The 13,003-nt window shown below is 33.0% G+C and overlaps 1 protein-coding gene across 2 annotated transcripts; it reads left to right on the plus strand.

Moving 5' to 3' along the window:
* The first annotated feature begins 11,231 nt into the window (after positions 1–11,231).
* Positions 11,232–12,902, plus strand: LOC119638848 (probable galactose-1-phosphate uridylyltransferase). Of its 2 annotated transcripts, XM_038035922.1 has the most exons (4): positions 11,232–11,365; positions 11,453–11,722; positions 11,785–11,957; positions 12,014–12,902. In XM_038035922.1, exons 2-4 carry the CDS (start codon positions 11,704–11,706, stop codon positions 12,878–12,880), a joined length of 1,059 nt encoding a protein of 352 aa, XP_037891850.1. In that variant the 5' UTR covers positions 11,232–11,365; positions 11,453–11,703; the 3' UTR covers positions 12,881–12,902. The 2 variants fall into 2 exon arrangements, with proteins under 2 accessions (XP_037891850.1, XP_037891851.1); XM_038035923.1 differs by lacking the exon at positions 11,453–11,722 and having other exon boundaries at positions 11,785–11,952.
* Positions 12,903–13,003: the final 101 nt, after the last annotated feature.

The following is a 13,003-nucleotide window of genomic DNA, read 5'->3' on the forward strand; positions in this document are numbered from 1 at the left end:
AGTCGCACCTATGTGTTTACATTAGCTTGCACGGATGTCTTTATCCGATAATCCCATATATTGTGTAAAAAATTTTTGCTTTTTCAGTTGCCCTGTCCGCCTTTGAAACACCCTTACCCTTAGTAGTTTTACAGGAGTTCCTAACGTTTCCACTTTCCGCTTTTCCTCCTCTCTCGACTTATAATCCTTGGCCTAATAAATAAAAACATTTCTATCATTTTGATAAACTATTGTCCGATCAAGTCTCGGTGTAAAAAATGGGGGAAAAAATGCACGCTTCTTCGATTTTAGAAATTATACAACTGGTTGCACATGACCGGATTTTGTAGAAACTTTTTTGTGATAATTGCGTACTAAGAGATTTTGTTGGACAGCAAAAAATACACACCCTTTTAATAATACTACGACGAGACTTAAATATTTCTCGTCAATTAAAGCACGATCCCAGATCATCCTGGCGAAGCTCTTTAACAACAACAGATTAGCCCTGTATTGCGTAATGATCGAAAAGCTTGATTTAATTAACTGAAATTTATTAATAAAGATATTTTCCCGTTGTTTCCGAACATGTGCTCTTGAAAGTTTATTCGTGATCCTTCTTAAATTTGTTTGGGTGGCGAGTTAAAAAAAAAAACTGAAGAAGAACAAGAAGAAGAAGGAAAAAATACATATATACATAATAGCTGCAATGTTTATGCTGCACAAGAAACTTTTTGCATTTAAATGTTACTTTAAGAAAAAAGAAATAAATAAATAAATATATGCGTTTTTCTTTTATTTTATTTATTTCTTTTTTTTTTTTTTTTTTTTTTTTCTTTAATTTTTGATATATTTTGTTTTTAACGATCCGCTCTATTTACGAATATTTACACTAATACGTACAAGAGAAAACATTTTGTAATATTTTTGGCCTCTTTAAAAAATTGATCTTTTACTTACTACACATGTACACTAAGAAGAATGTATAACAAGAAAAAAAAAAGGGAAAAAACACAGAAAAACAAAAAAAAAAAAAAAAAAAAAAGGAATAAAAAAAAAAAAAAAATGTTTTGAAAAAACCAAAAAAAATTGTATTTAATAAAAAAAAAATTTTATAAAAAAAAAAAAAAAAAAAAAAGGTAAGAAAGCGAAAAAAATTTATTAAAAACACAAAACACTAATATATGAGCAAATTGTATAATTTATGTTCTTATTATTATGTTTTTCACACACATTTTCATTATGAGTAGCAAGCCCTCGTTGTCGTTAGAAAAGGAATGCTTCAACATATCTAAAATAAATATTACGTATATATGTATAGTTTGAACTGTGAACTGAGATAACTTGAAATTACGTTACTCTTATATTCATCGTATGTCGAACCTTCACACCATTCCATCATTGTTTATATAATTGCAGCGAAATTTATTCATCATTCAAGGCTTTTTGTTTTTTTTTTTTCGATATTCAGCTCATTTTATGAGTTATGATGAAAGTACTTCTATAAGTGTCCACTGTTTAGTTTCATTATCTTTACTATATTTTGTTATCATGCTCTTTTAATTTAATCCACCTATGGGAGAAATTTGCTAAAAATTGCTTAGTAAGAAACCGTTTTATGAGCACAATAAGAGAAACATTTTTTTGTAAATGCCACGTAATTATGGTACGTGAGATTTCCGAGCGTGCTTGTAGCGCCAAAAAAAAGCTTTAAATATTCAAAGCATACGTATATATTTTCACGGTTCTAAAATGATTTAAATCCTTGCGTTTTTATTTCAGTGAATGCGTTCATCCTTGTCCTTGAAAGTTTGCATTCGAGAAACTTGCAAGAGAAAAATGATATCTGGTATATATGTATATAACAGATAATTAGTTGCTTAAGTTTTAAAACAGGTATGGCCCGGCCACAACCAGCGGAAAACTATACTCATGGTACAATCTGAAGCAAAATCGATAATTTTGCCTCGTATTTTCATCAATAAGGTACGCTGACCTGGAGGCATTTCGATAAAAGTGTTGGCAAGACGGGCTTAATACCAAAGTCATCTATCTCGCGCTTTTTCCTTAACCCAAAATAAAACGCATCGGTTCTAGTTTAGTCTGCTAAGTGATGCGGTGAAAGTTGCCCGAAGAAAAACGTTGTACACTTTTATATGGCCCACGTAATGGTTTGTACCAAATTTTAAAATGTCTTTTACAGTGCTCTGGCTATTCATTGGAAAGGATCGAAAACGATTTTCTTTTGATAGTAAAAGGACCTAACCATCGAAGAATAATGGGATAGACATATTTCGCCTGTTCTTTTAAAATTAATTGGAATTGTAACCATAGTTAGAAGGAGAAACCTCGCCTTTAGTTTATCTTTTTTTTTTTTCTTTTTTAAATTTAGTTGTCAGGCAGATGACGAACCAATCATTTTCATTACAAATTCAATTCGCTGAGAGCTATATTTAACACTAGAACTACCGAGTAAGGTGCATTTGATGCATTTTCGACCTTTAAAAAAATACTTACACGCGGGCGTTGTTCGAAAATTGTTTGTCCACTTTTACTTTTCTGACGAGATCTTCGAATATCTATCATGAAATTTCTTCTACTTTCACTTTAATGTTTGACATACATCTATTTCCAGCGAAATGGCTCACTTCGATCCCTTCCTCCTGTAATCAAATTTCATTTTGCTCTTGAGAGCAAGTTTTAGAAATAGATTTAATTCGCAAATGATTGCGAAAAATCTGAAAAGAAGCTTTCATTAGAAAGATTCTTAGAATGTCTTTATCTCAATAATTCGGAATATAAATTGGATATCTAATCTGCTCAACAGATCATTATTGCTAGTTGCCTATTACTTCAGTACTTATAGAGGATATATTAAGAGATGATATCAAGTTTATGCGGAAGAAATTCGTTTTCAATCGTCTTAGAATAATGTTCCTTAATTGAATTAAATCCATCTATCCATCTACCTGTCCAATGCATAGTTTGTAAATTTTCGAGATAATTCGATCAAACTTTTTACATTGCCACTCCATTTTAATTGGAGTGTGTACTCTATTCAAATATGAATTGAATCGGAGTAATTTTTTATGATAATCTCCTAATGTAGCATTACATTTTCAAAAGGTCTTAATTGTCAGTCTTGGCACACTATAACGTTGCACAACGTGTGCTCCTCAATTTATAGCGCCTTCGATATTACTCAGGTACCATTAAATCTTTTTCTAATATTAATAATATTTCTCTTACCCCATCCAAATGTTACTTGTTTTCCATTATGTTTTCTTTTAAGCAGAGTTTATTCCTATAAATCTTGTGCTCCCGTTTTATATGACAAAGGAAAGAATATGTTATTGATGCTTACAATGAAGACGTGAAAAGAAAACATGCTATCAATGGACGGAGTCTTTAATAAGAAACTAAGTTTTTCTTCTTTTTATCTTATGTTCTCACTGAACGGTCGTTTTATCAATTACATAGCTAAAATAAGTCCTTTGTTCGATTTCGGATTTCGAAATTTCAAAACTTCTTACCAATTAAAATTCGAACTTGATGCCATTAAAAGGAATGGCATTTAGTCGATTAACAACAAGCGACAGGTCTTTGTCTGTTAAGTTACATTGTACACTCATACTTATATATAAATTCGATGGATTTTTTGAAATTTACAAAAAAACTAAATAATTAAATAAACAAAATTTTTAAAAAAAAAGTTGAAAAAAATTGTTATGATTGATTTGAATCGCTTTCTTCCTCTTTTTCGAAAACATCAGCAAAATAAGCAGCATGAACACAAAACTATATTAGAAGAGATGCAACAAATTTACAAATTATTCAAAAAAATACTAACATTTGAATACAATAAATGCAACAAATTTGAAAATGATATTCGCCTTGAGACGAATATTCAATACTCACCATCGTAAGCTGGTTCTAGAAACTTGTTGTCAATAATAGTTTTCATTTATTAGTTCTAATCGTGTGACGTGTTCTTATAACGAATTATAACGCGATGTGCCTCACAGGCGCTTATAATAACCTAAATATTATTGTTGTTGCTTACAGTTTAAATTCATTTCTTTATCGACAAAAGCTATATGTAAGCATGAAACACTATTTGAACACCACGCAATAGGATATAATGAAAAAAATGCAAGTTCAAATTTCAAATAAGGCTTAAAAGCTTATCGTGTTTGGATTAAGGTTCATTCAACACAGTTCCATTTCAGAATAAAGTCTTAGAACTGATCTCGATGAATACTTGTCTCAAGTTTTAAATTCGAGAGCTAGTTTAGCATTCTTCTTCTTATTCTACTGTTATTATTCCTACTTTTTTCCGATAAAGCTTTGGGGCTTGAACTTAAATCAAAACGTTGAACACGAAAACGATCATTGATTCTAATTTATGGGCAGCATTATTTTGAAACTTTATTTGTTTTCTGAATTGATTTATTATGTATTTCTTTTCGGTTTCATTCATTATTACTGTACCATCATTCAATCAATCTTCAACCTGATCCGTACACGGCAACAGTATTCACCACAATTCCTATGTTTTCTGAATAGTATCAACCTCTAGATGGTATGTGTGAAAACTTCGTGGCATTCCAACCATTCGTTTATACAAGTTACAGTGATTTTAGTGGCGCTACTTAGGTTAATTTGGAAGCAATGGAAAATTATTGATTGCTGTTTGATGAGAAAAAAAAAGCGCTAACAATAAGCTTGAAAGATGTAATGGCGTTGCTTGATTGTAGAAAAAATTAATTTTTTAATTTTTGATTCTAAACAAAGCCATGTGGACAGCGATCTAAGTGAACGCCACGGTCGTCCTAATTCGGCGATTGTTCCAAAAAACCAAAAGAAAAAGTGCGCGAAATCGATTTGAAAGACCGTAAATTGAAGTTGCGTGAGATAGCTGACGCCCTAAAGATATCACTTTGCATAAATATTTATCATCTGTTCGAAGTGGCTTTTAGCCATTTAGGCGAACTGAGAAGTATTTCTTATTATATATTTTATTATATATATTAATCGATCGATCACCAATGGTCAATCAGGTGAATGGACAGTAATCGATGGAAGCCGTTCATTCCGATCAAAAAGGCAAAAGTCGATTGAAATAGTTACGGTGTCCTCGCATTGAAAAATATTTTTCGACTATCTCGAAGAGAGACAATTCAAATCCGCACTACAAGGGCATACGGCAAGTTAGCCCGGAGACTTATTGAGTGATGTGATATTTATATATAAGTTTTTATTAGCCGCAGTGTTTTTTTTTTTTTTTTTGTTAAAAATATCCTAAAAGCAGTTGAGCCGAACTTCAAGTTTTCTTTACCCGTTATTGCACGTGACCAAGGGAATAGGGGCAAATGACTAAAGCGAATCAGAATCGAATACGTATCAAGAATATTTACATTTAAGAAGATATTTTCGACGATAGTCTCATAATGCGGTGGTGAGTACAAAATAAACAATGCATACATGCCTACGCAACACAATACAAACGCTTTTGATAACAAAAGCTTCTTTTTTTTGTGGCTCTCATAAACTATTATTGTCTTTTATCACCAACAAATCATATACTCACTTACATATACACTCTAGGAAAACATGTTATTATTATGCATTATTCATATGTATAGTAGCAATTAGTAATTGTTATATATATATATATATATTTAACAAAGAGAATTAAAAAAAATAAATAAATAAAAAAATATTTTTCTTTTTATTTAAAATTTTATTATTTTAATATTAACTATATGAAATATTTATTGCCATAAAATAAAATAAAAATAAAAAATTAAACAAAACAATAACTCGAATAATAAAAAGCAAAGAAAAATAAAATTATTATTGTTATTATTAATAACATTTACATAGAATGACTGATTAAAATTCACAACATATTAAAAATGCATATAAACAAATGATATAATAGTTATGGTTGATATGAAGGAAGAATATATACATATATATATATAAATAAATAAATAAATAAATATATATATCTATATATATATATATAATAGAAAATTATAATGCATAATAAAAACCACGAACTAAGTTGAAATAAAATAAACAAACAAGAAACGCCTTTGCCTTAGACGCAACAGATAACGGCAAGAAATTATGAACTCCTTAACATATATTTCGATAAAGTCCGTACAAGGTGTTCTAAAAATTCTAAAGCTGGCTCATCCTAAAATGAAGGAATCTTCATTGCCAGGAACAGAAACTAATTGTTATCAGATTTTTGAAGAATAAGTTGGAAAAAAAAAACGGCAACAACAGAAACAACAGGAATCTTTATTGAGTGAGCCGAACTCAAATGTCTTCCGCGTTCAGTGAGTTTCTGAGATGTAAGAAAATCATCGTTGGGGAGTTGCTTAGTTCAACGACAAAGAAGGATTTAAGGTTAGCTATCTATAAAGTAGCGACGGGTTTTTCTCGTGGAAGCCTAAGATGTGCATCTTTTGTGTTCCCCCTTTTGGTTCGCTTTTAACGATATTATCAAATACATAAAGGTCTGCGATATTTAAATGGGCTGGGGCACATTTGGGTGTGTGCTGTATGATGACAACCTCGGAACCATTATTTGCTCGAGAAAGGATAGTGTTTTGATGGATTTTCGGGACGTGCGTCGTGGTCCAAAGGCAAGGGTGGCTGCGGATGTGTGTAGCAAAGTAAAAGATAACTCAAAACTGCATAAGATAGCGTAATTTCTTTAACTGAACGATAAGTCATGAAGTTAATGGGCGTTCACGGGGATCAGGTTACCCAAAAGTCGGATACGTAGATGCACTACACATCTAACTGTCGGAATAGATGCCATCTTGCCTGACTGCTGGTCCTTCGGGGAGTATCGTAGTTGCTGTGGTTACCCCGAAGTTTCGTGGGTAACTGACTAAGTAGTGCTTGGATAGGCCTCGACGCATACCAGTAAACGAGAAAATGGCTCACACCCAATGGGCCCCTAGGGGCGTCGGTTATCGCTTGCCAAGATAACCCATTTGCCATCGCGTGCCGTAGGGCTAGACTTTCATGATAGGCACCCATGCGGAATCTGTATAAGGGTAAGCAATCACTCAGAACTCAGAACAATTTAATACCGATTCATTTGTTATTATACAAATCGGTTCAGAATCGCTTGCTAAATTAATTTAAGACTGTTTATTCGTTTCACTATGTAACTATTCATTTGTCTGAAACCCGGATATACAAATTTGATAATTTTGACGTACATTAGTGTGGTTTAACTCAAGGGCGAGTAAGATTGCAAATGGATTCGAACGAGCTGAAAAAATTGCTTTAAAGTTGTGTAGAGAATTGAAAATTGGACTTGCTCGACCGCAATGCTTGCATTTGCTTTAAAGTATTTTCGTCTTTTCCGATATAAAGCAAAAAAAGAAGGTTAGTCACCTTTTTTTACCGGATGAATCGAAAAAAAACCGCGATGAATAACGGTAATGATGACGATAATAAACGAAGGCGAGTTATTGGACTTTACTAAAGTAAAGCAACTGTATACCAAAAACAAATAAGTACAACTGGAACCAGTCACCCAATTCCAATGTAGTGTATTTGGGTGCATGCTTTCGATACTGCATCGCTTGTAAAATCCTAAGCTGTTGATTCACTCACGACTACTCGGCAATATGCAATTTGTTTGTGTGTATGGCATAAAAAAATTCTTAGTTCCCTGGATATAAACGATTAGTTTTATCTGGCATAAGCATTTTAACATAAATATATAGAGGAAATGAGAATCTAACAAAAAGAGAGAGAGTTAAAAACTGTATAAAATTTGTAATAAAGTGTTGTGAAGATTGTTCGAGTCAGAATAAATTTGCGTTTGATTTAATAGTTAACGATGCTTGCTGTCTCTGACTTCCATCTAATGGTTTGATTCATCTATCGCCCCGCTTTGTTTTTCTTTACTTTTCATTTGAATCCACTCAATAGCAAAATTGAATCAAAAGAATTTTCCAAACTATATCATTATATACTGATATCAAATCAGAAAATTTAATCGCACTTTCAGGCACAGTATTAGGTAACCTGTTAGTTGTTATATTTGCATATAAGGCAATGATTTTATTGCTTAGAAAAATCGTGAAAGAAATTTACTTCAATTATGCATTTGTATATACATGTTCGTGTACTCACATAGAAGCAAAAAAGCTTTAACTAAGCAATACCGACTCTTTCTTATGCTACACCAAATTACTTGACTGCACAACTTTCCAAAAAGCTAAGATAACTCCAAGACCTTGTGATTGATGAGAAAATTGCAGATCCGGACGATAGTTTCATTAAAGAATTGACTAATATGCCACTAATGCGATTTCTCAGAAATTGTTACCGAGATATTCGACCAAGGGCCAAGAAATAGTCCCAATGGGTTTACTAATACACCGAAGTCTGAATTTGCTGGGCAAATGTCTGTATTCTACTTCCAAGTTTTCGACTATAGCGTTTCCATAAATTCAATTGAAAAATATACAAAAAAAAACACATGAATTCAGAAGGAGGTGTGGAAGAAATATACGAAATTGGTTTCAATTCAAAAGGAGGTATGGAAGAAATATAGGATGCAATCATATGATCTTCTCTTGCAGAAAGCAGATATATGTAAGTACCGTATATATGAATACATTACTTTTTCTTTTCCTCATATGATGAGATCTCCATCCCTGAAGTCACTGTGTAATACGCAGACGGGCAGAAAGAAGTACGCGGAAGAGAAGTAGGTAGGTACGTGGCTATAGCCCACATGAACATTATGACACAAATTGATAGATTTCTTCAAAACTCGGCATGCGCAAGACATTGATAGTTGTAGGGGCAATCAATTAATATGCAATTTATTTACGCATTTTCGTTATTAACCCGTTCACGCGATCGATACCGTTTGTGCAGTTAATTCCACTTGAACAGTAAGAGTTTCCATAAAAGAAGAAGAAGAAATACATTTCATAGATTTACATATGTATACGTGACGTGGTATGTCGCATCATCAGTCCATTGAAACGAAAGTAACGTATGGTATTTACTTTCGGATTGGAATTTTATTGTATTGCTTTCGTATATTCCGTTAAGAACTTTTCTTTGTCCTTCAATGGTGCACTTTTGTTACCAATCGAGAACTGCTCATTTCTTATCCAAAATCCTAGTAATAACATCTTTAAGATTTCTGTTCATATTATTAAACCTTTTTTTTAATTGCATAAATTCACTTGGCGGTTAGTACTGTTGCGAAGACCATACATTTCGCCAGTAACGAAATTCTCGAAAAGTAAAAAACACGGAGGGAATTACACAAGATAGTGGAAAGTCGCTTCCATGGAATAGAAATTGTAAAAGGTAACCTCTACAAAGCTGACACAACGTTTTCACATGTGGCAGCACCGTTCAAAACTAATCATCGCAATCAAATGCGAGCTACTCCTTGCAGTAAAAAGCTGAAAGCTTTAAAAGCTGAAAGCTTTCAGCTTTTTACTGCATTTAGTAGCCTTTTTACTTTGACAGTGAAATAGGTGCGCTCTCTTTAAAGTTGTGAAAAGTAATGCCCGAGGCCTTGGAGGCCCGATACATGTCAGAAGAAATGTTATGTACGACATGTTTGCATGTAAAAATTTGTTAGAAACTGCTATGCTATCGTGTGCCGTAGACAATATGCCACTCGTGGCACCTAGATCATCATATCTTGCTTGTGAACTGAACTGTCTATATCATTCACCCGCAGCCGCAATCGTGTTTAGAATCTTTGCGGAGAACTTAATCGTCAGATTTCCTATAGCGAATTGTGAAAAATATTCAAGAAGTATGGTATATATATATTTCAGTAAAGAGGGACCTGCAATAATTAATTTAATCCAAGCCTGCAAAAACCGAAGCTGTCCTTAAAAGCAATGGTTGCTATACCGGCTATTGACTGTTTCAATTGATTCAACTTTTTACCTATTTTACTATCTACTTGAGAACATGTGGTATTTTTGAAGTGAACTTCTTTCAAGTTTTGATTTATGCTTAACGTAACTCTAAACTCTGTGGCAATGTTTTTACCTTATCAATAAATGATAAGTGTAACATCCAGTAGGACGATAAGAGTAAATAATATCCTCCCATCTACGTACGCTTATTTTGCCGTCCCCATATGTATACGTGAATTTTGTATAAAAAGAATTGATGATTGATAAGCACGCCCACAAGTGCATTCAAAGAGTATTTCCACGTACATGTATGTGCTGTGTTAGAAAGATTTCATGTTAGATTAGATTGCGAAAAGAAGAGTAAACCTGTACATAGGCGAACAAATTTAAAAAAAAAAACTCGAATAAAAAAGTCCTCATTAAAAATAGCTGTCATGGAACTGAATTATTTATATATGAGAGTATACGGAGAAACCAAGAAATTCAAATAAGTTTTCAAGGTTGGTGGTGCTCAGTTCATCGTGGCTGTATAATCTGATAGATATTATTATTTTTATTTTATTGCATGTAGCTGCTGTTTTAAGCGCAGAATAAGGCGTGGCATAAAGAGAAATAAAAGTCATACCAATTTTAAAAAGACAAATGAATTGACGGATAAATGTGTTAGAACGCGACCCAACGGACATGCGTACCTGGCTATAACGGATATACAACAACAAACGATTAATAGACAAATATGGCTTTTGCTAATATTTAGCAATTTAAAATTAATTTAAATTTTTATGCATACCATATAACTTAACCTATAATGTAAAACCTAAACAGTTTCGTAGTATTTGGTATCAAAATGGCTTAGAACTTATTCATACTTTCAATTAATATACGAAAATAGTGAGTATGTTTCAAAGTAGTATTCAGTGCATGATCACGCGATAGTCTAGCCATACGTCCACACGTCATACGTAGAAGAAAAAATTGAAAGCGAGCATGTGGGAAGATCGTCTGCAAAGTCATGGATCATAGACCATGCAAGGTCTATAATCGACGGTAGTTTTATAGCGTTGAAGTTGTTGTTGCATTGAAATCAATTAGTACATGTACAATTAGAAAAAAAATTCTTAGTGTCATTACTATTTTCTTGTATTGTGTTCAACTTAAATCGCTAAAGCTTTTATGTGTTTCCACTCTTTAAGGATTTTCTGTATGATAGCTTTTTAATTTTTATTCTTTATATGCTTACGTATCTGTCTGGCAGCCTCAATGTTCCGAATACTCCCCTTTTTGACGTTCTCTTTTTTGTTTCTTTGTACTTCTTTCTCTACGCGCATATGGTTATCTCTATAGTTCGCGTGGAATAGTAATTAAAATTTAACGGCAAGTGTGTTTGCTTTTGTTTATTTTGGTTATTTATCTGGCTGAGGTGTCTTAGGGGTCGCCACATTTACCATGTAAGAAAATTCAACAACAACAACATGCGCAAAGTACATAAATTTCCTTGTTTTGTTTTCTATCTATTATTCTGTCAACAAATCAAGCTAAAATGCTTCGATTAAATTGGGTAGTTGCATAGAAGAGTTATTAACAATAAGATATGGCATATGGGTGCGACGTAGTTCTGGTTCATTCTTACTTATGGAAAACGAAGAGATACAATAGTTTGTGTTCGATGTATTGATAAACTTTTTTTATAAGTTTGCGCGTTAATCTCTCTGTTATCGAAGATTATTATGAAAATTGCAATTATTCCTCACGATAACGAACTGTACAAATAATTTATAGAGGGATAATGGAATTTATACCAGCTGGTAGAAAACTCAGTTTAATATTTTTGCTTCTTTGCTTAAGGCCAATAACTTTTTAATTTTAGAACATCAACACAGAAGATTAAATCCTTTGAACGGTAAATGGATTTTAGTCAGCCCACATCGCATGCTAAGGCCTTGGTCGGGCCAACAAGAGTTGCCACAATCTCTAGATAATATACCTGAATTTGATGCTAATAATCCATTGTGCCCAGGAGTTATTAGACCGAATGGTGCTGTAAGCTCTTGATAGTAGACTTTAAATTCCGTATTATTTATCCGTTTTATTTGTAGAAAAATCCTGATTATAAAAATACTTTTGTGTTTACAAATGATTTTCCGGCTCTTTTAGACAACGTTCCAGAACCACCCACGAGTGATGATCCCCTATTTCAGACTTCTTCTGCCACAGGCATTTGCCGTGTTATGTGCTTTCATGGCAAATCAAATTTAACATTGCCCCTGATATCCATAGAAGAAATCGAGTTGATAGTAGACGAATGGATAAATCAATTTAATGATTTAAGTCGTAAATATTCTTGGGTACAGATATTTGAAAATAAAGGATCAGCCATGGGTTGTTCGAATTCTCACCCTCATTGCCAGATTTGGGCATGTTCGTTTTTGCCAACAGAACCTTTTATTAAAGATGCATTCCTTAAGAAATACTTTGAAAAATATCAAAGACCTCTATTAAACGACTACATAAATAAGGAACTGGAGAGAAAAGAGCGAATTGTTATAGAAAATGCAGATTGGTTAGTAGTTGTCCCCTATTGGGCTGCTTGGCCATTTGAAACGATGCTCTTATCGCGCAATAACAATAAACGATTAAATGATCTAACTGAGAGACAAAAAAAGAGTTTAGCTCATACAATTAAACAACTGACCACTAAGTATGACAATTTATTTGAATGCAGTTTTCCATACTCTATGGGTTTCCACGGCGCCCCCACCGGTGAAATGGACAAACTTGATAACAGGCATTGGACTTTGCATGCCATTTACTATCCTCCTTTACTCAGATCAGCAACCGTGCGTAAATTTATGGTGGGCTTTGAATTATTCGGCGAAATACAACGGGATCTAACTGCCGAACAAGCAGCTAAACGACTTAAAGAAGTCAGTGGCGAAGTACATTATTCAAAAAATATTAAATGATTTTAGATATTTTATTCAGCCCTAATTTTATTTAACTGTTTTCATGGTGGGCCTTTTTAATTGTCTTTACGAAATAAATTTTTAGATAAATTGGAAAAGAATTTTGTAAATCCGCCGGAAAAA

The sequence above is a fragment of the Glossina fuscipes genome, unplaced genomic scaffold (assembly GCF_014805625.2).
Source record: "Glossina fuscipes isolate IAEA_lab_2018 unplaced genomic scaffold, Yale_Gfus_2 110, whole genome shotgun sequence".
Lineage (NCBI taxonomy): Eukaryota > Metazoa > Arthropoda > Insecta > Diptera > Glossinidae > Glossina > Glossina fuscipes.